Source organism: Ambystoma mexicanum, chromosome 1q, assembly GCF_040938575.1.
Source record: "Ambystoma mexicanum isolate Mex_15411 chromosome 1q, UKY_AmexF1_1, whole genome shotgun sequence".
Taxonomy (NCBI): domain Eukaryota; kingdom Metazoa; phylum Chordata; class Amphibia; order Caudata; family Ambystomatidae; genus Ambystoma; species Ambystoma mexicanum.
In genome coordinates, this window is record NC_090922.1 from 446759865 (window position 1) to 446787612 (window position 27748).

A 27748-nucleotide genomic window follows, 5' to 3' on the forward strand; every position below is an offset into this window, starting at 1 on the left:
TACCCTGTCTACATCTTCACTGCTCCACTTTTTGGAGCTGGGAATGACAATTCCCTGAGAGGGTCCCCCTTCTATTCCCACATCGTGAGGAGTGGGAGGAACAAGTTTGGACTTAGGGGCAGGGGCAGGGGTCTTGGATTTTTGCTTATCTGAAGACTTTTCCTTGCCCTTATGTGTCTGTGGTGCAGAGGAAGAGTGAGATGGCTTCTTCTGTTTACCCCTTCCCCATGAGTAGAAGAGTGTTTCCCTGATGTTTCCACCTTCTCTGAGCTTTTCGACGCCTGGCGTCGAGATTCGGGGTTACTGTCTCTTTCTTTGGAGTGCCCATGTCGGGACTCAGAGGCAGACGCCGAACGGGCTGCCGGAGCCAACTTCTGGTGTGCGGCCTGGGGGTGGAGGTCGTATTAGTCTTCTGACGAATGTACCTCCGTGACTTTGGGGAGTGAGGCACTACTGGCAACTGTGGACGGTTGCCTTGTGTCGTGCGGCGATCTTGACATGGAACGCCCAGAGGACACTTGTCGAGTCTCGGTTGGACTTAGAGTGTTTAAGTGTAGTAGTGGTGTGGGTAGCGCTCGTGTCGCCAGGTGTGTTCCCCATAACTGCCCTGCCGGACAATCCTCCGAGGTCAGGGACTTGCGCTTGGGCGTCTTTCGACACCTCTGTGTCCTCGCCGTCCGAAAGTACGGCGTCTCTGCCATCACTGAAGGCACCCTCCGCTTCCATGGCCTCGAGTTGCCCGCCGTGGTGGGCCCAACGCTTGGTCGAGCAGTCCTTTAATGTCTTCGCCTTGAACAGGCGACACACTCTGCAGTTCGTCTCGGGGTGATACCTCGGCAAGCAGAGGTTACAGGTGGCGTGTTTGTCAACCCAAGGATACTTGCGGTTGCACTTGGGGCAAAATTTAAATGGAGTGTTCTCCATATGCACCTTATGGCAGCAGGCTGGTGTGTAACAATTTAAGCATAACTACAGGGGTGCTACCGCAGGCCCTGTAATATATAATGACAAATCTGCAGCAAAACATACAGGGAAGAGGAGGCTTTGCTGGCAGCTAGCTTGAACTGGAGTTCATACCCTCATACCATTCAATAAAGCCTGCATTCCAAGCTACCTGATTGTCAGGTGCATCCTCCCAGGTTGTAATGAGGAATAACGTTACACAGTAAATAAAGGAGGATATAAAAATCACACTAAGCACAAGGGTAGAAGGTTAACTCTAATCAAAATTTTATTTATGTAAAAGCAGAGCAATTATTGTCACAGCAAAATTAAATCAAAAATAACAGCAAAATTAAATGATTGACAACCGCAATGCAGAGTAAGGCTATGAAAGACAATTTGAAAAAAATCTAACTTTGTCTGAATATTTGCCTTTCGTGCATCGTTCAAATCCGATTTCATTTTTCTTAAAATCCTTGTATTTAATGGTCTTCAAAATTCCTCTTGTCCAGTGTAGAGAGGGAATCTGGCTCACATTCATGTGCACCACACACATTTCAAATTGTGCGGTCTATTTGACACAATATACAACCAGTGATTGTATGTTTCTAATGATAGAATAGTGAGTTTAAAACATGTACTAAAGAAAATGTTTTTAAGAAAGGGTACTAGTGGAATCACCACAGACAGACAAAGACGTTGCTTAAGTGTTTGGGCACGTAATGCTACGGTAAAATGTTGCCGGATGCACGTAGTCAGACAACAATTTACAATGGTAATCCTTATGATTTTAATTCATCGCCATACCACTTCACCTTTCGGTAGCTTTTTACTCCTGTAATGTTTCAACAGATACAGCATAGGTGGTCAGTGCAACAAGGGACAAGACCAAGAACATCTTAAAGACTGCATGAAAGCCTGGGGAGGCAACTCAAGAGACAACCATAAAGATGGCGTGTGCACACAAATGGAATGCACACTTTAAGCCATACGTGGTCTCAAGTGCGACCTCTAATTGGTACACAGACGAGGTCCAGGACACACAATTGTGTCACCGGTTTCTTCTGGAGCGCAAATGGTACTTACAAACCAAGTCCTTCAAGAGGTTGGCTTTCTGCAAATGCTAAGTACTAACGACAATCATTCAATCCTTCAATTACGATGAAAAATGAAGAACATAACAGATATTACCTAACACAGGATGAGAAAATGACAGGGATGAAATAAACAAAAGGTAGAAAATAACAAAGCATTAATAAGAAACCACAGAAGAAAGAGAAAGTAGCACGCACAGTAACAGACAGGCTCACTTTATTGTACAATGTCATGAATGCCTTTCAGATAGCCGAAAACCACTGCAAATGTTGTATGCGTAATATGTAAAAGAACAGATTGCTGATGGCAACCCACATAATTACATTAGCTCCCAAGCCAGCAATGTAAACCCCCGAAGGCAGAGAACTCGGCAAATGCATACTGTGCTCGTTACTGTTCCTGGGCTACTGCAAACCACACGGTCTTCACGAAACGGAGAAGTAGATAGAAATGACACACTGTGGTAGGGAAACCAAACACTTGTGGCCAGGCTTTCTAAATTCATTTAAGAACAGGTGCCAAACATGTTCAACCCTGTTAGGAGTCTTTGACAGTGTTCCTTTAGACACAATTAGGTAATGGCAGTGAAGTTTGGCCTTTTGCAATTATGAAAAAATATGCCACCTCACAGATTAACTTAAAAATGTAAACACACTCATTCTGATGAAGGTGCAGAACGGTGCGGATGTGGCAAAATCCACGTTAACAGATTCACGCGTTTTTTCCTGCATCTGCACCATTCTGAAAAGGGTTCTGAGGCAAAGCCAGAGAAAAACTAGTTCTGTGAGTTTACTCACTCTGTGAAGGTAATCTGCATGCATCTCCGCAGCATCGGCATTCCAGTGCTTGCTAAAATGACAAATTCATACTGATTGTGCTGTTCTTGTTCCAACCTGAAAAAACACGTGCAACTCGTAGGACTTCAATTCGTGTTATCCGCACGAGCCACGCTACACAGATATACCACTGGGTCTGCCCGCATTCCTGTACCTAAATCTGCTTAATGAGGAAAAGCCGGTGGGGTGGACACAGGCCATACAAGCTGCCAGCATCTTTCTGCTGAATATTCCAGCGTGGTCCCGATGAGACTGCAGGACTTAGATATTTAGTGGATAACAACTGAGCAAATAGAATGGGCAGTTTTTATAAAGACTAATGGCTAATACAATATTCATTAACAGTGAAGTAAAAAAATAGCCAAAAGAGAAATTAGGAAATTGTAATCTCTGATCAATATAAAGGGGATATATATTAATTTACGTGACATAACTCGTATGAGAACTCGGGATTATTCTCCTCCACTTGCATTTACAGCAAAGTGATTGAGCAGGCAGCCTAACCATGTAAAACAGCATCGTTGTGGGAACATGGCCTTGTTAAAAGAACAGTGGCATCATCTCCCTTTCAGCACCTTCACCATATTACCATCATTGTACAAGCTATTTAGCAACAAAAAAAACATCAGTAACAGTTCCAGCATATTTTGACTAATTTAAACACACACACACACACACACACACGTAAAGGGGTTACGTTTTGGTTTGAAGGCCACTAGCACACATTAATACTGCCCAAATATCAAAATTTCTAATACTTTTTTAAAATTCAAATACGCTCAGTAGTGCATGCTTCACTCTTGACAATGGCCTTCTTTCTTGCCAGCAGAGACCAATTGTTAGTTTAAAAGATCTAGACAGCCTAGGCGTCACCAGGATAATAGTGTTAATTTACTGATGTATACCTGAAAACCCATAACACTGTCAAATTCCGGTGCCTCTTAACCCAGCATTGTGCAAATAGGACCTTTTTGTTTTATGTATTCCTAAATGCCTTCCTATGCACACCAAGGCCTCTCTACGTAATCATTTCAAGTTTGAATCAACACACGTTATAATCCAGGTGTTGCGTGTATGCTTTCATTTTAAGAGTGGGGAGAGTATCTGTTGTCTGCTGACCTAACGGGGGCAGCCTGTAAGCTTGTAAACCCAGCACATCATTTTAATAAGATTAATTCTCTCGAGATAAACATGAGCTCCTTTTTTGTGTGACCTACATTAAAAAGTTAGTTATCTAAATTCCAGTCTTTACACGAACATTGCACAAAAAAACATGCTCGAATAAAAATAAAACAGCTTCCTGGAAATGTCCTGTAAAGGTATTACAAAATATGAAATTTGTCAGCTGTATAGACACAGTCGGCCCATGCGGTGTAGAGCATAGATACAGGCACTCCAAATCGTCATCGAGGTAAGCTCGGCGCTGGACAGACGCTCGCTGGTATAGGAAGTGTTGGACTTGAGATGGGCCGAGTCCTCATACATAACTAGGAGAGTTGCTGCATCTGGAGTCTTCTTTCAGCTGCAGCAGCTAGAGTCCGACGCCGAAGCATGACAGAGTCTGTTAAAGTGCCGTCCGAGGCGGAGCTGCTCTCGAGCGAATAGTTGCCCTCCAACATTTCATCCTCTGCTCTATTTAAATATCGCCTAGAAAATGACAAAATCAAATAAAAAATCAAAATGTGCAGTATAAACCACATTTCCAAAGACAACAGTTGGCTTTAGTATTGCATTTGCCAGAGACTGCCACCATATTCTCTGGTACCTCCACATTAGCTAGCTATCATCACTTTATGGCCATGTAGTACCATCATTTGATATTTATTGTCATGATATGCCAAGTTATTCACATCATATGGCATCCATTGCCAAACAATATGCATTGCAGTCAAACTCTCTGGGATCTAATTTGATTGCCAATAATCGGCAATGTAACGGTATACCGGCATAACAATAAGGAAGTAGTAGCCAGGCCGTAAGATGTCTGCCTGCCTTCACGATCCAGCCTAACTCAACCTTGTTGAGTGAGACAATCGCAAAGGCAGCCTGGATTGTGAATGGGGGCCAGTCCCTAGTCCCTGAACAGGAGGTCGAAAACTGGCGGGATCTCGATGGGCAGTGCTGATTAAAGGACCAGGAGCTTCGAAAATCAAAAACAGTCTTGGCCATGCAGGGGCCACCAGAATCAGTCCATGGAATAGTAAAAGCGTCGCCCCAGGTTGCCAGAATCTACTTGTGAAGGCAAGGCAATTTGAATTGCCCCCAGTGGCAAGCAGGCCTATGTCTGGACTCCGACGTTCCCAATGTTTGGAATATACCCACAACTGGACTGTGGAGGCGTATCCACTCATGGCAGGAATGAAGTTTCCTGCTGAGGAATTCAGCCTTGGAGTTGTGGATGCCTGGTATGTGGAAAAAAGACAGGAACATCCCATTACAAGATACCAATATGAGGAGGGGCTGCTCTGTGGGGGACAGGATAGTTTATCTGATGCCAGTTTGCTTCCAGCTATAGAACAAGCTGCTGGTCGTGCTGTCTGTAAACACAAACACATTTCTTTTCTTTTCAACTTCTGTTCATTACGTTTTTATGCCGCGCGTATGCGATCATGGTTGTGTCCATCATTGGAGCCAAAACAGTTACAAACAAAATCTTTAATCAAGGGATCCACCTTCCCCCTCCCTCTCCCAACTTCCCGGCCTCCCCCCCCCCCCCCAAACTGGTCGTGCTCCGATAGCATAGGTGTAGCTTAGAGGAGAAACAAAAAGAAAAGAAGAGGAGAGTGCAAACTGAAGACGGGCAGAGAAGAAGAGACTTAATTGTGTGCCCTGTTTGGCAGTTGCTGCTACTTATCCCACCCTGTGGCGGCTCTATATTATCTCAGATAGAATGCTTGTATTTCCCCCGTGTTCCACTCTGCTTTAGATGCATGGGTCCAGTATTTCCCAAAAACGGTCCCGTCTAGTCGGGCTAAGCTTAGACAGTCTTTTGAAGGCAGCTCGCTCTAGTAAGCATGTCTTGGAAAGGAGTGCGGCCCCAGAGTGTGGGGGGTGTGGCCTTCCATTTAATGACCACGAGTTTACGTGCAGTAAAAAGCATGAGGCTGATGAGTCTGCGTACTAGTGCGTCTGTGTGCCAATCTGTCGCTTCTGCCCCAAACTAACATCACCGTGGGGGTAAATTCAATGTTTGCCCCCTCTATGTCTGATATTTGCCAGTATACACTGCGCCAATAAGTGGTAATAACTGGGCAGGCCCACATCATGTGTCCCAAGGTGCCCTGGGTGTTGCATCCTCTCCAGCAGTCTGCTGTGGGGGATATCCCCATCCTAAATAGCTTGGTCGGGGTGGAGTACAGTCATTGTAGGATTTTGTATTGGATTTCTCCATTTCTAATATTTAGGCAGACGTTTGGTATGGAGGCAACGTATTTGAGAATGTCTGGTATGTCTATTTGGGCCCTAAGATCCTCAGTCCACGCCACTGCTAGTGTGCGGGTTCTCCCCAGATTATCGGGCAATGCCTGCGAGTAAAACGCGCAAAGATGTGGGGAGGAATGGATATGTTGTTCCATCTCCTTTTCGCATGGCGCCGGGGTGATGAGGTGGGATTCTGTCGACATGTGTGCGTGGATCGTGGCCTGTACGGTATGATATTGAAGCCACTCTCCCTGGTCCAGTCACAGGGTGCGGCGTGCTTCTTGGAATTGCACAAGGAACCCTTCCTTGCTAATGTCCATTATTCGTACACCCGCCCATTGCTTGTCCTGTTTGTGGTGTACTTTCTGTGTTAGCCTGTATGATAGCACCACCCGTATCCGTATGCTGGACCACGCCGGTGCATCCTGAATTCTTACCCCTTGTGCGGCCCGGAGTCTGTGCCATTGGGTGATAGTGGGTCCTATGATCGGGTGTCTTAAGGTCCGCTGCGAATTTACGCAGCGGTATGGCCATAATCTCGGTTGGGGGTAGCAGGGCCATCAAGGCCAGTTCCATGGCCCTACATCTGACGTCATTGCTCGTGTTTAGCCAGCGTTTCATCTAGCATAACTGGGCTGCCTGGTGGTAGGCACTCAAATAAGGCACCGCTAGGCCACCATTAGCCTTGTCCACCTGTAGCACTGCTAGGCGTATTCGTGCTTTGTTCCCTCTCCATATTAATTTGACAATACCTTTGTTTAGTTCTTTAAACATTTTGGCTGATGGGCTGGTTGGCAGCATCGTAGCTATATACGTTAGTTTAGGAAATGAGTTAATCTTCAGCGCATTTATTCTCCCTGTCAAGGAGAGGGCCAGTGAGTCCCATCTGCCTAGGTCATGACTGATGTTTTTAGGGCCTGTGGGTAGTTTAGGTGTCAGAGGTCCTCTAGAGAGGTGCTGATATTGATCCACAGATATTTAATAAGATGCGTTTGAAGTGTGAATGGGGCTACCACTCCGGGGTCCCAAGGAATATCTTGTCTTAGAAACATGACCTCTGACTTGCTCCAATATATTTTGTAGCCAGCCATCGGGCCAATTTTCAACAGTAACGTCCGAATATAAGGGAGGGATGAAGGGCCTTTCCTTATGTAGAGCAGCAGATCGTCTGTGTATAGAGAAACGCAGTGCTCTTCCTTCCTTTGGTGTAAGCCCGACCAGCCTGGGTCTGCGCGTAATTTAATCGCCACTGGCTCAATGGACAGAGCGTAAAGAAGGGGTGATAAAGGACACCTTTGACGCGTTCAAGATTGCAAGTTGAACTCGGGGGAGGCTAAGCCCTTGGTGACCGCTGAGGCTGTGGGGCCTGTGTAAAGTAGTTTGATCAGTTGTATGAGGCGTGGAGGGAAGCCAAACCGGGGTAGTACCTGAAAAATAAACTGCCATTTTACTTTGTCGAACTCCTTCTCTGCTTCGACTGTTAGTACCACATTTTCAGGATCTCTGTCCCCGGCTATTACATGAAGTAGCCTGCGGATATTGTCACTTGAGTGTCTGTTACGGATGAAGCCCGTTTGGTCTTTATGAATTACAGATGGGAGATTACTTTCGATAACACTGTGCTAAGCACTTCACCAGTATTTTGGCATCCGTGTTTATCAATTAAATCAGCCTGTAAGAGCCGGATGATTCCGGGTCCCTGCCTCCCTTATGAAAGACTAATATTTGCAGCAAGCATAGATTGTGGCAGACGCCCCTGGCTTACTGCCTCTTTGAACACCTCTTCCAAGCAGGGTGCAAGCTTGTCACTCATGCTTTCATATAAATCTATGGGGATCCCGTCTGGGCCTGATGCTCTACCGAGGGAGAGTGCGGCTATTGCGTTTGCCATTTCGGAAGCCGTGATGTGGGCATCCAGGTTGTCGCCCTGGTCGGCGGGTATCTTGAGGATAACTATGAAGTCAAGAAATGTCTCCATGTCCTGGGGTGTGCTTGCATCAAATGCTGTATACAGTTCCCGAAAGAATTCTGCGAATCGTGCGTTTACCCGGACATCGCCAACTACTAAATTGCCTGCGGCATCCCTGATGCAGGCGATAATTTGCGTGGCTTGTCTTTGTTTCAGGTCTAATGCCATCATACGTAGCGGCCGGTCACTCTCCAGGTAATAGGAAGTGCGACCTACTAGTGCAAGATTTCTGTGCTTGATCTGCAGTTATTTGCCTGATCTTGGTTTCTTAGTTTGTTAAGTTCGGGACGCAGATGCCTGTCCCTTGTCGCTTTATGCTACCTCTATAAGGTTTTGAGCTCTTCCGTCAGTCGGGTCTCTGTTTCCCCCCAGGCTTTCCACTTGGACACCCAGCGTGAGATACATAGTCCTCTTAGGAAGCCCTTAAAGGCATCTTAGCAGGTATATATGAGGTATACCCCGGCCCTAGGCTAGCCTTCCAGAACCGCCAATGTCATCTTGCAACCGCGCCACGAGATCAGGGTATTTAAGTATGCAAAGATTTCATCTCCACGCCGGGGGCCTACACGTAGTGTTCGGGAGTGTAATATGTAGTGAGTCCGGAGCAAGGGTAGTCGGTAGGATTTTGCAGTCAGTGACTAGGTGGAGTGTGTTCGCCGGTGCAAACCAATAGTCTAACCGGGAGCGGCTGTTGTGTCGGTGTGAGTAGAACGTAAAGTCTTGGTCTCGTCTGTGGGTGGTTCTCCATAAATCTTTGAGGCAGAGGTCTGCCATCAGTGTCGGAAGGGTTGCCCATTTCCTTGGATTAGCGGTATTCCCCGAGGGGGGTGTCCTGGCGATTTATGTTTGGGTCGAGTGCTACATCGAGGTCTCCCCCCATTATTGTGGTATTCCCCATGTACTGGGCACAAGTTGAAAATGTATGCGTGGAAAAGGACGGGGTGTCTGCCGTTGGGGCGTATATGTTTAGCAGTGAAATAGGGTTCTGGTGAATTAGACCCTGTATGAGCACATACCTTCCTCCCTTGTATCCGCAGGTGTGCCTAATCTGGAAGGGGACCCGCTTGTTGATGAGAATGGATACTCCCCACTTTCCTTGGTGTGGAGAGTGTGCTGCTGTGCCCACCCTCGTTTCAGTTTCTCAAACTCTACTTTGTTGAGATGGGTCTCCTGCAGAAATAGAAGATCTCCCTGTAGATCTCCCATGTGGTTTAACATTCTCCAATGTTTGATGGGGTGTCCCAGTCCGTGGATGTTGTAATTGGGGTCATAACTTGGACATACAGGTTGGACTGTTGTAATGCCTAATCGGGGCATGTTGTAATGGGACTGTGTTTGGGACGGTGATAGTTGAGCATGACCCTTGTCTATTCCCCTGAACATTCAACCCGGGGGAAGTTTCCCCCAACAAAATTCCACCTTTGCTCGAACAAGAGCCTAACCAAAATCAAAACTCAACACAAAAACATTGGGTAGGCCAACCAAATGGCCTCGGCCCAATACTTGGCCAATGAGCCCATATATGGAGTTTATGGTGGTCACCCTTCCTCAAATATTGTGCCCCTTCCGGGGCATGTATCACAGCCATATATTCCTGCTGAGGCGCCATATGGCCGCAGGTGGCAAGAAGCCTGCTGCCATGGTGTCTGTCCTTCGTTTGAGCGATGGGTGTATGGAGCTGTGTCTCTTTGGAATTATACATAGGTGGCCAAATTTGCCGGTCGTAGTTCTATGCTATGTGTATGGAGGAGTGTCTGCCACAGAGAAGTGGTGCCAAGTGTCCTCTGGGGTCATCCCATTATTACTTGCGGTTTGGGTCTCATCCCTGGGGCCTTCTGCTCACTTTGTGCCATTTCCCACTCGTTGGTTGTCGCTCTTCACTGGACGAGGGTGGGTTGTCCGGTCCCTGGGTACCGCTTGATGTCGCTTCAAAGTTCGTCGTTACCACATCACGTTCCTGGAGGAAGCTCCAAGCCGTCTCTGGGTCATCAAACGAGTGCCATTGCTTGTCTAAATTGATGCACCATGTTGTCCGGAATTTAAGGCAGTGCCTGTGGTCTAATGGTTTGACTGCCTCAAAGATCGGGTTGCAGCCCTTCCATCGTTTGGACACTTCCGTTGAGTAGTCATCGCAGATCCTGATTTTCTTCATCTCCCACCCGTATTGGGCCCGTGGCTCTATAGGCTTTGAGGATGGCCATCTTGTGCTGGAAGTTTAGAAGTCGCATGGTTATGATCCTAGGGCGATCTTTTGGCGCCGGCTTCGGTATTGGTGCACGGTGTACCCTTTCGATGGTAAGGTCTTGTGCACTCTCCACGCGCAGGTCATCTCGGAGGAAATCGTGCACATATGCTTCTGGGGCCGATTCCTCTGTGTTCTCCGGGAGACCAAGCAACTTCAGGTTGTTCCGGCGGGATTTGTTTTCTTGGTCGTTCGAGTTTTCCCCACATCTAGGTATGTTGCCATTGTAGTTTTATTATCTTCAGTTGCGTGAATTCGCTGTTCATTATCCGTTATCCTCTCCGCCTGGGCTGTGAGGTGTGTCTGTACTTCTTGTAGATCCCGCTTTATGTTCAGCACTGTTGTGTTAGTTTCCTGGGTCCGCTAGTGTATTATTTGCATTTCTGCCAATATAGTCTGGAGCTGCGTTTGGACATCCATTTTGGATTTGTTCCTGTTGGATCTTCTGGGTAGGCCGGGTTGCGTGGCGCCAGGGGTGTCCTTCAGGCCTGGGACTTGATCACTCTGTCGCATGCCCCTTACTCAGTCCCTTTTATGCAGGCCTATGTCCGCTCTTCCTGGTTGGGGGGGTCCCTTCTTGGTTGCACTACTGTTTGTAGCTCTAACGTCTCTCCGGGTAGTCTGGGTTGTGTAGGAATGGTACTGGGCTGGGATGGTCTTACTCCGGGGTTGTGGTGCGCAGGGTTCCTCCGTGGCTTGGTCAGCTGTCCCCTCCGGTCCAGAATGGTTGCGTTCTGCAAGCACTGTAGCGCTGGCAAGCACTCTAGTGCCGGGAAGTACTTGCACTGTCGTTGCACTTGGCGAGTACCTGTGCTCTTTTTTAGTCTCCCCCCGGCTTGTGTATAGTCCAGCCGTCGTCTCTGGGTCACCGTGTGGTAGAGGGTATTTTGCAAGGGCCCCGGGGTGGTATGCCTCGATATATGCTTCGTGCAGTCAGTTGTCTTATTTTTTCCTGTGCCGGGTGTCTGTTTCACATATTCAGCTTGTTTGAGTGATGGCGGAGTGCGACCCACTCCTGGTGCTCTGTAGGGTATGCATGGCCTCACTAGTTTCGGACCGGAGTTAATCTGTGTCGGCTTTGTGAGTATTATTGCTGTCTCCCACTGCCGGGTTTCTTGCCCCCCCTGCTGCGGCAGGCACTTACTTGATGGGGTATGCCCGATGGGCGCAGTCCTCCCTGGTCGGGGTGTCCTCGCCGGCGATGGGTTCCCTGTTGTGACGTGGTTACTTCCCTTCTGGAGGGTGCACTCCACGCACAGTACTGGCCCCTGCTTTGACTGTCCTTCCCAGGGATTGATATCGGGTCTATCCAATGCTGCCTTTCGTTACGGCCAGAACCACCCCCCCCACCCTGTCCATTGCCGCTTGGATGAGGGTGCCGCCTGCTCTTCTTCTCCTGGGTTCATTTATGGCAGGTGCCGTTTCCCTCTGTACCGTTCAATGGGTATCTGGCGATGTTCTGTTCCCCTGGCGATGTGTGCTCTGTTTTCAGCTGAGCATTTCTGGGGGCTCGCGCCGGCATGAATATGGGTGCCCCTCTCTCCTCGCTGGGGCTTGGTTTCTAGTCTGCCACTTGTCTTTTACTTGCTGCGGGGCTTGCTTCGGCAGCCGGTCCCTCACTGCTGCTGTGAGCGGCTCATGTTACGCCGGCTCCTGTGTGTGGGGGATTCCTCTGCGGCTTTAAGAGTCCTCATTATTGGTGGGCGGTTTCAATACGGGCGGCCAGCCACTGTCAGGGCTCGTACTGTTAGTTCCTTGGTGCAAATTTCTTTAAAATGTCAACACCTTCGCCCCTGGGCATTGCAGTTTGCTAACACCTCCATATTGGGTCTGTTACCGCGTTCTGCGAGGGTCCTTCATGACTCTATGCCGTCGTTGGCAGGAGCTCCTTCAACCCACGGCCATCTTGCTCGGGCTCACGAGCACCCCGCCCCCCCACAGAAACCACTATCTGATATGGAAGGCTTTACAGGCCAGAACACTGCCCACAACTCCACGATGTTAATGTGCAAGGAATTTTGTTCTTCTGACCAGAGAACCTTGGTGTGAAGATCACAGGCGTAGGCTCTCCTACCCTCCACGGATGCATCAGATGTTACCATGACTTGGTGGTTTGTGTGTTTGCCTTACGTCCAACAGCGAAGAACCATGTGAAATGGACGGGTGAGAAACAAGTTGTCGTCCCAATGGCCAGTGATCTGCTGCAAATGGGCATCTAGGAACTCCTGGACTGGTCCCATCAGAAGCAGTCATCATTCACATGAGGGATTTTTGTGTCTGGACTAAGGCAAATTGTTGCTGTGACAGCAAGTATGTTTTGGCGAGAATGGTGTTGACCCTGTCAGAGAAAGGGGTAGTGGTGCAAGAGACCTTGTCCGATTGTGCTCCCAGGAAAACAGCATGTGGTGGGTGGCCGAAATGAAGGAACTTGGGACAACAGTGGTGAATAATAATAATTCCATATGTCCAGGGACAAAGGAAACCATTTTGCTTGACAAGTTGGGAGAAAACCTATTTCTCCGTAACTCTTTGAAATCATAGTGAGCTGAGGAATTTGTTGAGGTAGCGTATGCTTGAGGATGGGTCTCCACACACCCAACTTTACTTTGACCAAGAAATCACATGAGTAGTCCCCAGGATGTTCCGGAGAATCAGGGACTTACACCACAGCTCCTTTGTGCAGGAGCACTGGCACCACTAGTTTAATTGCTGGAATACATGCTGGCCGCCTTGTCGTCAGAGAGCGTTGGTGGCAGACTTGGTACTAATTGGGGGAGGAGGTGCGGTCGTGGGCCAATACGAAAAACACCTAGTTAACTGATGTTATTCCCCTCCAAAGGATGCCGGAACGAAGACAGCTATCCTCCCACTGGGGTGCCAAAAAAGAAGGGTGGCACAAGGCAGCATCAAAGCTTGTTGAATTTGCCCATGGATCGGAAGAGCTTCGAAATACATGGCAAGGTCAGTAGGGCTGAGATTGAGCTTTATACTGCTCACCAGAAACATAAAACACACCCCTTATGACTGAGCATTATGCTGAGCGGTAGCCCCTGCAGATTTCTGAGAAGTGGTAGGCTTAGTGTGAACAGCTTGAAAAGGCTGCATCATTGGCGTTTAACAATGGACTTGGCAGAGGTATTCCCCACATGAATTTGACACAGTTGAGGCCCCTTGCAATTAATATTTACTACAGCTGAAGATTTAGGGAACTAGGTTTACTGTACAAAAGGATTTTGACGATGAGGCATCATGCATAACAGTTCTTTCATAGAGGAGGGCCGTCGCCTACCAAAATCGCTGAGAACAAGTTTTTATAAAGTCTCTTACTCGTGCAAAAGACTGGTTTCTGTAGCAGAACAGACCCTGCTATAGGCTAGAGCTTTTGTAGAGGGTGGCCATTGACAAAGCAGTCATACGAGGATTCAATAGCAGACAGGGTCCCAGAGAAGAGGTTGTCGTGGAGAAGCTTGTAGTAAATCAGGTCTTTATTATTAGAAGTGCCTGCAATACAGTAAACATGTCATACATGAAGCTCTATCATATAGTAGGGCCTTTACTGACTAGCTCAATTAATAGAATAAGATTACTTGTAGGCGAGGGTCCCTTGTAAACCAGGCTCTTTCGTAGACAAAGTCCAATCCCACAGTAGCTTTTTCATTGACTGGCCTGTCGTAGCAATTGGTCTCCTATGGACCAAGCACTCTTAATAGACAAAGCTCTTTAGTTGACAAGCCTGTTGTCGAAGAGCACTTTCCATACATGAAGCACACTCCGAGAAGAGGCTTTTTCATGGAGTTGGTCGAGTAGGTCTAAGACGAGGCAAATAAGCAAGCCCTTCCGTAGACGAGGCTGTCTTGTAGACAAGGCTCTCGCATAGATGAGCCTTTCTCGTAGACAAAGTTATGTCATGGACAAGGCTCACTGTAGAAGAGGCTTTCGTTCACGAGTCTCCCTCATGTGAAGAGCCATTCTCGTAGACGAGGCGCTTCCACCGACGAGGGTGCCTCGTAGACAAGGCACTAGTAGACTATCGTTGATGAGTCTTTCTCAGAGACATGCATTCTCGTGGACGTGCTTGTCATATGTGGGCCTTCCCACTGATTCGGCTCTCTTGTAGATGGGCCTGCCATTGAAAAGCATTCTCATTGACAAGACTGTCAGACTAGGCTCGGTCTTAGACTACGCTCTCTCAGACGAGTACTTCTCTTGGATGAGCCTGATTGCCCCCGAGACTTCCTCTAGACTATGCTTACTGTGGGAAAATAAGCCAGGATCATAGCTATGCACTTCAGAAAAACCTTTGAAATACGTATATTTAAGTATATTACACAAATGTCACTTTAAGCAGGGCATCCAGATGCACCATGTGAATTTGGTGTACAAACCCCTTTTAGTGTGGGAGAATCTTTGAACAAATACTGATCAAAGAACCAGGATGAAAGGCAGTAAAGACTTTTCCTATGCCTATATTCTACATATATGCCTTTTTTTAAAATTTTGAAACGGCAAGTAAAGCAAGTTTTGAAAGGTTATCTAGGATCAATCATTCTGAGGAGAGGATGGCACACTTCAATGGATTCTACCCTGAAAGAACACAGAGTAAACTTGTGCCCACTACCCGCCAGGGAAACACCAAGTGCAAAGAAGCTGCCAGAACCCACAACAGTAAAGTAATTATCGGTAGCTTTCACAAGATCTAAAAGTTGAAGTTGTAGTTTTTTTTAAAAATTGTATTTAGTTTGCATAAAAAAAGAAGAAAAACGTTTACAATATAATAAACATATGTTCAAAAGAAGATTCAATCAGATTTTAATCCCTTCCCCGCAAGACATTTAAACTTAATTGAACCTTTTTCCTCATTAAATTCATGGTTATAATCTACAGAAATTAAAACTTGTAAAACAAATTCACACCTCACCGCAGCAAATATTGAGTTCTTACAAAGTTCTCTTAGTAACATAATATAACAAAGAAGAATAGACTTCAGAATCAATATAAGGACACACAGCATATCACAAAAACATTTTAAAATAATACACTTCATTATTACCTATTAAATTAAAAAAAATTCTCAGAAATGTTTACAAGGCATCTTTTGGTTTTTAGTCTCATAATACGGTATCCAACATACATAAGGAAAGTACACACCTCAAATACAAGCATCCCTCAATTGTAGGTTGATATTTTCTTGAAGAAAACTTTGAGTAAAGTGAGAATGTTTGAGAAGACTCTCAGCACTGAACGTGCAGTAAAGAATCTGAAGACTACCTCCAGAGGTGGAGCTATAGGAGGCACTGCCTATTGGCTGAGGGATACATGACCCAAAACAACACAGAGAACACTAGTGTGATTGCAGTTTAATTCATTTAAAATTAAACTGCTTTAATGTTACAGAGGATTCCCAGTCTGACGACAGGGAATATTCAAAAAGCATGTAAATCTATGAAAGATCCAATGCTGGAGAATACCATCTACAACAATATTCTAATATACATGTATTCTGTAACCTAAAAAAAGGAGAAAAGTTACAAACATCTTTAAAAAAATGTAAACTTCACATCTTTAAAAAGTAGAGTCCACAAACATTGGAAATACCAATGTAAAGGTTGCTATAAACACTCTGTAAATCAAATATTCAGACTCAAATATATTCTCCCCCCCCAATACAAAGGTAACCTTAACTAACGCCACAACACCACGACTTGTCAACACTACTTTTAAAATCAGTTAAATATAAATTATAAGCCACATTAATGACAGTCATCAGCAAAATATTTTACTTCTGACTACGGAACGCACTAAGCTGCAGAGAGAAAAGCTGGCCCTAAATCTCACAGTTAATCAATGAAATTGCCATTGATAAGATAAAATTACCACTGGTAATTCCATCAGAGCAAATGAGGAGATGCATACAACTCAGGTCTGCAACGAGACTAAGTAGAAACTATTTGAAAATGGTTTCTCCGATTTAGTTGCTGGCGTACATTTTTATTTGACAAACAAGTACAATTGTGGTATGTTGATCCAGGATAACGCAACATCAGAAGGTATACTTATAAAAAAGTTATTTTACTTGAAGATTGGGGTAATTCCGAGATTGGAAGTATTGATGTTCTCCCTTCTAACCTACAACTTTGATTTCTAAAGAGTCTGTAGTGTGTAGGGCCATTCTGAAATTCCATAGTTTAAACTTGGGGCTCTGCAATTTCTACAGTGGAGGAGAAAGAAGCGCTGAGCAAGGAGTGAAGGCCCTTCCGACTGCAGCATCACCAATACACTCGGACATTATATGCACACTCTTCCCGGTAAGTGCCTCCGTTGTCCATGTCCATCTAATCCCACCGTTTGCAGCTCATTCTGCTCCAATGCCTGCTAGGACCTGTAGTCCTTTCTCTGCAAGTTTTTAGAGGGTGAAGGACTACTGCATCTCACAAGGGGGGACGAGCCCTGAAGTCCCAATTTGCATACAGTAGGGTGTGATGAATCGCGTGATTCTGTCACTTATCTCCAGGGGGAGCCTTTCCCTGTGAGACTAGGGAGTTGAACCTACTACACAATTCCCTCCTTAGGGGTAGAGGGAAGTGGGATCCCACCAGGAGAGTCTCCCTCTCCCATGGGGGACAAGGATTCCCATTCCTGTGAGGAACTCACTAAAACAAAGTATCACTACCCAATCGTAATTAACATCCTATGATGAAAGACAAAGAACAAATCAACATTTGTTATTGTCAACTACATATTTGGGGTCTATGAAAGAAAACGTAAAGAATACTGGGATGAAGAAGATCATTGGAAACATACCGACTGAGCACAAAAGAAAAGAAGGACTTCAATAAGGTACCAGGGAAGTCCCATGAGAATGTCATAAAACAGAAAGGCGGGCCCTGGGACGAGAGCAAGTCTGGGAGTTTGAAATCAGCTGTTCGAGACCCGCTGAAGGAGTTTGGGACGTGCAGTGTCAGATGCGAGAAAGACAGCCAGCCGCACAAAGCCTCCAATGCAACGCTTTGGGAAAGAGAAGGAGTGCAGAATGCTGAGGTGAAGGAAGGATGCACTGAGAAGCGTCCTGAGTTGGAGCAGAGGAAGAGGGGGTGTGACCACTAGCCAGACACCATGGACAGGTAGGTCCGTGAATGATGCTGATACCACATTTAAAGAGGTATAAAAGAGTAAAGCGAGCACAGGAGGATCTGAGAAGCAGTCTGTCCCAGTCCTGAAGAGGCAAGAAGCCATTCTGACACAAGGAGAAGATCCCTGGCCCTCATTACGACCCTGGCGGAAAGTGACTGACCTGACCGCCACAGCGTAAATAGCGTTTCCGCCATTGCACGACGGAGCAAAGTGCGGCTAATTCCGACCCATCGGGCATGAGCACTACTCCATGGCGGAAGTGCAATGTCCGCGATGGCGGAAATGTCCCCAAAACGCCCCCCACCGCCGTCGTACGGCGCCCTAGGTGCAATTCCGCCAACCATCTTAGCGGACACCGTAATGAGCGGCAATCGGAAAGTACGGTGACCGTAAATATACGGAAACGGAAGTAAAAACATGGTCCCGGAACGGGAAACAGCACGCCGTACACCTATAAAATCAGAATTCCCACACAACCATTAAAAATACTACCCTGAGACACATCACAACCCGTCATCCACCCTAGTGAAAACAATAACAATGGGAAAAGTAGCGAAAAAAGCGTGCGACCGCAAGCGGCAGGTCCACTTCTCCCGTGAGGAACTCACCGTGCTCACAGAGACCCTCCAGGAGAATGCTGCCGTCGTCTTCTCGACGCAAATGACCAGGACGGCACTTGCGAACAAGAAGGCCATATGGGCCCTGGTGGCACAGCGGGTAAGTGCGGTGGGGACCAAACCCCGCAACCCACAGCAATGCAGAAAGCGATGGGACGACCTGCGGATACGCGTCCGGAGCATACTTTCTGCCAACCGAAACATTGCCACAGCTACCGGGGGAGGATCGGAATCACCCATCAAGTTGACCCCCTGGGAAGAAATCTGTGCCTCCACCATTGGAATGGAGAGTAGAGGGAGTCGGAGGGATGGAGAAAGGAGTGCAGACATCCGAAGAATCAGGTAGGTGGGCCAAATAAAACAATGCTAAATCCACAATGTCCAATCATGTGAAGTACCATGTGTCCACATAGTGCAACAGTAACACATGTCCAGGAGAACGTCCACATACATTGGCCTGATAGCGCACTTTAAAACTCACAATAAATACATAAATAATTAAAAACCCTAAAAACACCCTCTACACGTGCAGCATGCACACCCTAACTGCAGGCTGCAAAACAACTGCATCCTCAATCCACACAAAAATGAAACCACCTCCAAGGCCCCGACCCAAATCACCCTCGGGTACCACCCCAATGCATGTGATACATTGCCATTCTAATTTCAACAGACCCATTAATAACGCTTGCCCTCCTTTACTCCACCACAGGGTCCGATTCAAACGACGAGCTCCAGGACACCCCTACCAGCACACCTGCAAAGAGGGCCAAGACCAACGGCCAAAGACCCTCCACCTCAGCTGCACGCATCAAGACACGGCAGCAGCACAAATCAAGTGACAGCACACAGGAGGGAACTTCAACAGGCACCCCAGCAGCCAGCATGCCCACAACAGCACCACCACAGGTCCCCCCAATGGATGCCACAGAAGGCACTGCTTCTGGTGGCAGCAGCACCATAGGTGACACTGCATTAATGGCAGCATGCTCCGACACAGAAAACGGGGATGTCGAAGTAAGATCCATCCATGACCTGTCTCAATCCCCCTGTTTGTTCCATCCCGTACACCATGAGGATACCACGCAGGGGCACCCACAAGACGACGACTGGCCATCCCCCACAAGCCCTGTGGCAAGGCAACATGAGGTGACCAGCCCCTCTGTGACACCACCGCAAATGGCCATGGCCCAGCAGAGGCAACAGTCCCTCGACCAGGTGATCGTGCAACAGCAGCAACTGGCCACGCTCCTCAAGGACCATGCTGATGAATGTGGGGGTACTAAGTCAGCCATAGAAACATCTACTGAGACACTTAGGGCAGAAATGGAGAGAAGTACAGAGACACTAAGGGCACAAATGGAGAGAAGCACCGAGAGCCTGAGAGTACAAATGGAGAGAAGCACCGAGAGCCTGAGGGGGGAACTGCATGCGACGTCCAAAGACGTATGTGCTGAACTTGCCGCTGTGCGCCGTGTGCTCACTGAGCTCTCACAAACCCTTAGGGACATGCATGGACGTGAGCAGGCAGAGACATCATCCGTTGCAAGTTCCGTCCAGGGCAGCCCCCAACGTAGATCTGGGAGGAACCTGCGCTCCACAGGCAGGGGTGCCCCTGATACCCGCAGAGGGGGCTTGCAATAGCGTCTGCCCACTGACAATGAGCATCTTTGGACACTGGTGTTCGGGGGGGAGGTAGGAGGGTGGAGGGGGTGTGTTGGGCTCACTTGGGTGGCGGGTCGATGGGGTGTGTAACATAATTTCACATATGCGATAAACATTTCACTATCATCCAATGAGATGTGTGGACATTGATCTTTGTGTACGAGGCCATTATAGGCGTACAGTCCATATTGTGCATGTTCCAGACACACACATTGCCACAAGTCCCGTGTCCATGTATCAGCCACCAGGCGTGAGTGCTAGAAGCATGAATCTATGAGAATCTGACGAATGTCTCGGCCCTCCTGTGCCTCGCGGACTCCTTGAGGTGCTGCCACATCCCCACCCTCATCATGACCATCTTCAGGTGCTTGCAGTTCTGCGTCAGGGGGCATGGGCACATTTCTACGTATGCACATGTTGTGTAGAATTACACATGCCATGACCATCTTTGCCACCTTCACATGGCGGTACAGGAGTGCCCCGCCAGACCTGCTGAGGCAGCGGAAACGAGTCTTCAGTAGGCCGAATGCCTGTTCTATGACTACACGGGTACGTGAGTGGGCATGGTTGTAGTCCTCCTCATGCTGGTTCTGTGGGTTCCGGAGTGGTGTAAGGAGCCATCTCTTCAGTGGATACCCGGCATCACCTGTATGTGGACAATAAAGGATGTTTGTGGAATGACATTGCTACGTACGCCCCCCCCCCTTCCTGCCAGGTCATTGCCGCATCACATACCCCACATTATCATGCATGAAATGAGACTCACCGAGTAGCCAGGATCTGTTCCCTGCGTGTCGCTCCATGTAGCGTGGTATTGTAGAGTTCCTCAAAACCATAGAATCATGGGTTGATCCAGGAAATCGGGCACAACAATGTGTAATGATCCTGTTGGAGTCACACACCATTTGTACATTCAGAGAATGAAATTGTTTTCGGTTGCGGTACTGGGCCTCCATGGCATGCGGGACGACCAATTCCACATGGGTGCAGTCGATGGCACCAATGCAACCCGGTATGCCGCCAAGTGCATGGAATCCCACTTTTGTGTTCGTAATTTCCTGCTCCGAGCGTGGTAGAGAGATGTAGTCGTCTGCGTGCTTCAGGAGGGCATCGAGCACTTGCAATAGTGTCCGTGAGAACACTGGCTGTGAAATGCCATGCAACTGTCCGACTGTGTGCTGGTAGGTGCCTGTGGCCAGGAAGTGGAGTACAGACACCACCTTCAGTAGGGGTGGAATGGCGGTTGGGCTATCTATCATGCTGACAAGGTCAGCCTGTGTCATCTCCACAATGGCGGTTATGGTGTCCCGGTCCAAACGGTAGAGGGTGTGGATCTGCTCATCAGTGAGGTTGAACGGATGAGCTCGGAGGCGTGGGATTGCGGGCTGCCTGCGTGGTGGTAGTGGCTGTGCTGGCGGGCCTTGCTGGCCCTGCCTTGCCCTCCTCCTCCTCCTGCGTCTCCTCTGTGCGGCCGGTTGTTGTAGTAGTTACTGTTCCTCTTCTTCTTGAAGTTGGAGTACTTGCAGTGCAATCAGGTCCCCCAGGGCCAACATCGCTAGTCCTGCCGGTAGCATTTTGGTGTGGGAGGGGGTTGGGTGTGCAATTTATGTGTTTTCAAGCTGTATTGCCTCCACCTGTGGTGATTCATTCCACCTGTGCAAGCTGCAATCCCCTTTGGGCGAGCACGTCCCGCACACAACGCTGCAATTCGACGCATGGCATCTTGCTATTACAATCATGTATATGATCCCGATGGCAGTGAAATATTGGTTCATATGTTCATTCTGCTATGGTCCCATTGTTTCACATACTATCTTTGCAGTCGAGAACAAACTTGTGAAGGGTCAGTGGAATGTAGTACTCGATTAACGGTGGACCCTCATGCAGCACTGTACCGCGGTTCACCGACGGGCGGGGCGTCCCATTTGTGAGTGAAGCCAGTTTGCATTTACACACAATGCCGCACTACATGGATGAATTTGTGATTTCAAGCGGTCACAGATGCCTTTTCGACGTGATGTTGCAAATGAAGTATTCGAAGGACGGCGCTTTCGGTCTTCAGCTAGCGGCGAGGAGACGCCCACAGGTCTGACTGCAAATATAACGTTCTATTGTTTAGTGTCCTTGGGACAGGGGCCATGGCGAGAATGCAATGATTGATATGAATAGTATGGGATGCGCAATAGCGTAGTGGACGATGAGGCAGGACGTTCCCAAATACATCTTACTTCACAACGCTGGAATCCCGGCCTGGAGCACAGTGGATTTTGCAGACTGCATTACGCACAGACTCAATGGAAATTTCACATGTGATGTGAGTAAATAATCATGCGTTTTCATACCGGGATGAGGAATTGATGTATGGATGCATGGACAGATGATTTAATGGAGAGTTTGCCATGTACAGGGCTTTTTGGAATCTATCCACCTCCCCTGCGCTATGTGATGCAGAGCTGCCATAGTGGGACCATCGTCTATCTGCCCTTGTTGTACCCTCCGTGTCTCGACGCGCCTTCATACACTTGTGTCTATGCACGTTACTAATCCCATCGAATGGATTCTGTTTTGACAGACGCATGCACACAAGCACTCGTGTGTAATAGTGTTCCCAGCTCGATTTTTATAGTTATGATTCGCAAGTGATTTTTGGGTGGGAATAATCCTTTGGAGTGGGCTAGCATGCATATCGCTGTAGATTTAGTGTGATCATTGAAGTGAGTAATACGAATCAAGTTCTGATGGCCTACTATCCTTTTTCATTTCATTTGGGTGACAGGTATCTCCTCCCCTTTTGCCGCTGCCATCTGTATGCCACTCCTGCAGATGGCTTTTACTCCCGGCACCTGCTGCTTCGAGTTAATCAGTGGAGCACCATTACGATCTTATGGGACGATCGCCAATGGGCCACATGCCCTTACGCAGTACTAGTGGCTAGGAGCAACATTTCGAGCTTTCAGCTGGACTAGTGCCTACCTAATGGGACGGCCCTGCGGTTGTAGGCGCTTCCATGTTGCCTTTTTGAACGTGAATGTAGCCCCTGTGTACCATGAAGGAACAGGGCGTCACACAAGAAGAAGCTGGTCATTTATTGCGGATGCAGCCCACAATGATGAAATGTATTTTGGGGTTCATGACCTAATGGCTGTATGGGCTTGGTGATTTTGTGGTGCATTAAATGTCTATTCTGATTTTAACCGTGTAGCGTTCTTCTTTGCAAGTAATGTAGCATATTCCTATTTGTGGTGCGATGTTTTGTGAGAAGATCTGCATTGCGTTCCGGCTTCTGAGTATAGTTACGTGGTACTGTACTGGCCGCGTTTGCCTACGAAGCCCAGTGTGGTCAGGGATAGGGGCTACCATTGTGACTGTTTTAATGATGTCCTGCTCATGGGCGGGGGATTTGCTTTTGTGTAACAGATGCCGGTCAGCCAGGTGGATTGGTGGAATGATGTGATTATCTGAATATGGCTGGTCACAGGTGCCTGTGTTTGCGTGCGTTTCTTGGAGGGAGACTGAGGTCATGTCCATTGGAATGGCTTCTGTATTCGTGCCATCTGTGCCCTGCAGCTCCCATTGGCCACTCTTGAGATGTGCCTGGCTGCTCAGTCACTCTGCCAACTTGTGTGGTCCATGCTTATGCTGATGGTTGGTTGGTTTACTGGCAGGAGTACAGGGCTGGTGCAGTCTCCCTCAGGATACTGCTTTGTATGTTGCCTTACACTGGTGTCAGTCGATGGGGGGGCCTGTTTTTGTTTGTCTCATTTTTCTGCTCATGTTGCTGTACTTGAGCCTTCACATGCCTGTGCTGCATCAGTGCGGCAATGGTGCCATGGCATAAATGGATGGCCACTCACAAGGCACTTGGAGCACCTAGATTCATTTGTTCGTTGGCATGCATGGGTGGCTTGTACATTTCACTGGTTGCATTTGTGTCTTCATTGCACCTACGAGGAGTTGTGCAATGTGGCCAGGGAGTGGTGTACAGGCACTCAGTAGGGCCGTTTACGGTTGATTCGCGAAGCCGTACTTCTCACCATGGCGGAATGGTACTTTCCGCCATGCTTGATGGCGTTAGGTACATGTCCGCTTGGATCGGAATTCGCGTACCATTACGCCATGGTGGTAATTACGGTTTGGCATGGCGCGCGTGCGCGTACTTGGTGCAGTTAGCGTTGGCGTTCACTACGGTGTCGCTAATGGCATCGTACTTTACGGTGACGGGTCATAATCGCACCGAGCGCTATTCGATGGCGGTATTGCATTTCCGCCATCGTTTTTCGATTTCCGCCAGGGTCGTAATGAGGGCCCCAGTCTATTAGGGACCTCAGTGACATTATCCCCACAGAATACAGGTAACTGGGAAAACGGAAGACCCTGGGAGAGACAGAAGCAAGTGAAATTAGTTACTGGATAGTCCATACTCGTCCCAGTCAAGATAAAGCACTGAAAGGAGAATAAAGAGAGAAAGAAGAGAAATCAAGCAAAGGAAACCACCGAGACCTGGAAGAATCCCGTTTTTGAACTGTATTATTTGATGTCAGTGGTTGCTAAAAGCTACCTACGAATCCTATATTGAACTGAACTTGGGGGGGGGGGGGAGCCACCATACAGGAGAAGGGAGTCATTCTCCTGTGCCTTAGTTGTTCTAATAGTGGCAGGGTCAGGAGAGGTTAGTTTTGGACAGTGGATTGAATCTTATTTGGGACTTTCACCGATGACTGACTAGCAGCTTAGTTAGTTTGGCAGGTGGGGAACACCCATAGTATAGGGAAAGTTAAGAGTTTTCTCCTTTCTTTTTAATAAACCACTACAGTAAAATGGCAAATCCGAGTCAGTGTTATCCCCTCCCCCTTCACCCCCACAATGGGTAGAGTTGGTGATTCGTCACACAAACAAAAAACATAAGAACATAAATAGGGGCATATTTTCAGCACTATGACAAATACATTTTGCTTTTTTATTTAACGAACAGAAATGCAATCACGTCCTTAAAAGCATGCCCACTAAAAGACTTTTCTCTTCCTAAAAAATCTAAATATTCGCTCCTTCCATGCACCACCAAAGTGCGTTTTATGAAAGACATAACATTTTCCTACATGAACATGCTTTTAATAATTATATAACAAAATATAAAGCTAAATGGCTGTCTTCCTAAATTGCTGGGCGCAAAAAAAACCTTTAGTTAGGCCACATATTTCATGTAAGCTTTCCCAATAAATATGAAAACACAGTATAAAACATGACTGTTAAAAATGCATTTGCATAGCTACATCAGAAATAAAAATGTGCATGAAATTCATAAACAATGCTATTGTTTGCGAAACAGAAACTAGACAACATTTTTAGGCAAACTATTGGGGAAACAAACATTTAACAGAATCAAAATAGGAGGCTAAATGGTCAGGTAATTAAAACCAAGGGCAATAAAGTTACGCATCTACAGAGAGGCAAAACAAAGGTAGACGTATTACTTCTCCAAGCTGTTCGATAAAATAGCAAACTAAAATTGACCCACTTCCGCAGTCCCTTAGCTGGAAACAAAATAATTAAATTTGACATTGGAGGGGAGACGACAAAGTAAACCCCTGCTTCAACAGCTACCTGTAACAAAACACCACACACTACAAAACAACGATCGCAAGTGATAATAAATAAATGTACTTATCATAGTGACTAACGTACTCCTATTCCATATTCCCCTTTCCTCCATACCTTTGGGGTGTTCAGTCCTTCAGGGCAGGACCGGAGCACTTTTTGATAGCATCAAAAAATATTGTCCTTTAATTTTTAGACAGGGTCAGAGTGTGTGGCTTTAGCCCTTCCTTCCTGTGCCCCACCCAGCGCATCGCCCTCCAGTCCTCTATCGCCAAGGTCAGTAGACATTAGCAATATGAGGGAACTTTTTCAGAGGAGTTGGGCGAGCATATGGAGGAAAGGTGACTATGGACTAGGAGTAAGTTTGTTACTATAGTGAGTCACTTTGTTTTACTCCTAGGTCCCGTCCCCTTTCCTCCATACTTGTGGGAGATTCACAAGCATTGATGTATAAACTGGGTGGATGGAAAAACTCCTTTACTTAAAGAGGTTTCCAAGAACAGCCTGACCGAACGGAGCGTCCGCTCGTGAACTAAAGTTGAGGCAATAGTGCTTACAAAACGGCGAGAGGAAGGCCCAAGTGGCCACCTTAGCTATGGTTTCCCAAGGAACCTTTTTTGAAAATCCGCTGCAGCAACTTTGCCCCGCACCAGGTGTGCCTGAATGTCTTTGGGGGCTTCGAATCCCTGAACTGTGTAAGCTTCTGGAATACAGAAGATTATCCAGTGGGAAATAGAGGATTTAGAAGCCAGTGTTCTTTTTTTCTGATTTCCAAATGTAACAAAGAGAAGGAGGTTCTGAAGTCTTTAGTTCTTTCTAGATAGAACTTGAGAGCCCTCCTAACGTCAGGTTGTGAAGTACCCATTCGGCATCCGATGCCAGGACTGGTAAAAACACTGGTAAGGCAATAACACTGATTAATATAAAAGTCTGAAACAATCTTCGGTCGAAAAGAAGCGTACGTGCGGAGCACCACCATGTCCTTATGGAAGGGCAGAAAAGGTTCTTCAATAGAGTGCCCGAAGTTCCCCTATTGTTCTAGCAGAAGCAATGCCGACCAGAAAGGCCAACTTCCAGGTAAGCTGTTACAACTCCACTGTCACCATGGGCTCAAAAGGTTTATGGCAAAGTGCGCTGAGCACCACACTGTGGTCCCACTTCGCCTTCGTCAGCTTTACAGGAGGAAACACGTGCCGAAGACCAGCGAAATGCAGTTTTATCACTGGATTCGTAAGAGTGAATGAACATGAGTCAGCGTTAAGGTAAGCACCAATAGCAGAAAAGTAGGTTCGACAAGAATGTATATGAATGCCTGTAGATGGAAGGTCCCATATGAAAGAAAGGACACAATCAATTGAGGCATGATGAGGATCAACCTTTTTAGCTAGACACCAGTGACGGAAACTGAGAAATTTGGTCCTGTACAGAGCCTGTGTGGAAGGTTTGTGCGCTTCCTGGATGATGCACATATTTTCCTCTGAAAGAGTGAACTGTGCTAGGGACCGGACCTCAGGAAATAGGTCGCCAAGCTGAGGGATTGTGGGTAGGGATGCCACACCTGCTCATTCTAGTGCAAGTGATAGGGAATCTCTGGCAACTGATTGGCGGGTATACCGATAGATGTTTTAGCTCTGAGAACCAGAACCTGGCTGACCACCGTGGAGCTATGAAGACAGGAGTGCAGGTGTGCGTTCTCCTCAGCTTCAAGAAAGCCCGATGGATGGAGAGGTGGAAAAGCGAATGCCGACATCCCGTCCCATGAAATCTCCACTGCATCCCCAAGGGAGCCCAGACCTAGGCCTTCCCTGGATGCATAAAGCGGAAGCTTCATGTTGCAAAGTGTTGCAACCAAGTCTACGGACGGAGTCCCCCACTCGGAAAAGATCTGTGACAGAACTTGATCGTTTAATTCCCACTTGTGGTTTGCTGCAGACTGGTGACTGAGGGAGTCGGCCGCTATATTCTCTTGGCCCGGGATATGCACGTCCTGCAGCCAAATAGTGTTCAGTACTGCCCATTCCCAAATCTGAATAGCTAGTTCTATTAGAAACGGAGATTTGGTCCCACCCTGCTTATTCACGAAGAAGATTGCAACGTAGTTGCCTGTTGGAATCCGAACAACCTTGTCAGAGATACTGGGCAGAAAAGCTTTCAAGGCAAGAAAGATTGCTAGAGGCTCGATGTATTTGATATGAAGATCCCTGTCTAGGGCAGACCATAGGTCGAAAACCTCTAA

The 27748-nt window shown here is 47.3% G+C and overlaps 1 protein-coding gene across 1 annotated transcript in view; it reads right to left on the reverse strand.

The window, feature by feature from the left end:
• Positions 1-1208: 1208 nt before the first annotated feature.
• AMFR (autocrine motility factor receptor) overlaps positions 1209-27748 on the reverse strand; it is a 1604297-nt gene continuing 1577757 nt past the window's right edge. Inside the window, exon 13 of the mRNA XM_069640231.1 lies at positions 1209-4520. Coding sequence (XP_069496332.1) covers positions 4361-4520 — 160 coding nt within the window. The 3' untranslated portion in view covers positions 1209-4360. The remainder of the gene's footprint in view (positions 4521-27748) is intronic.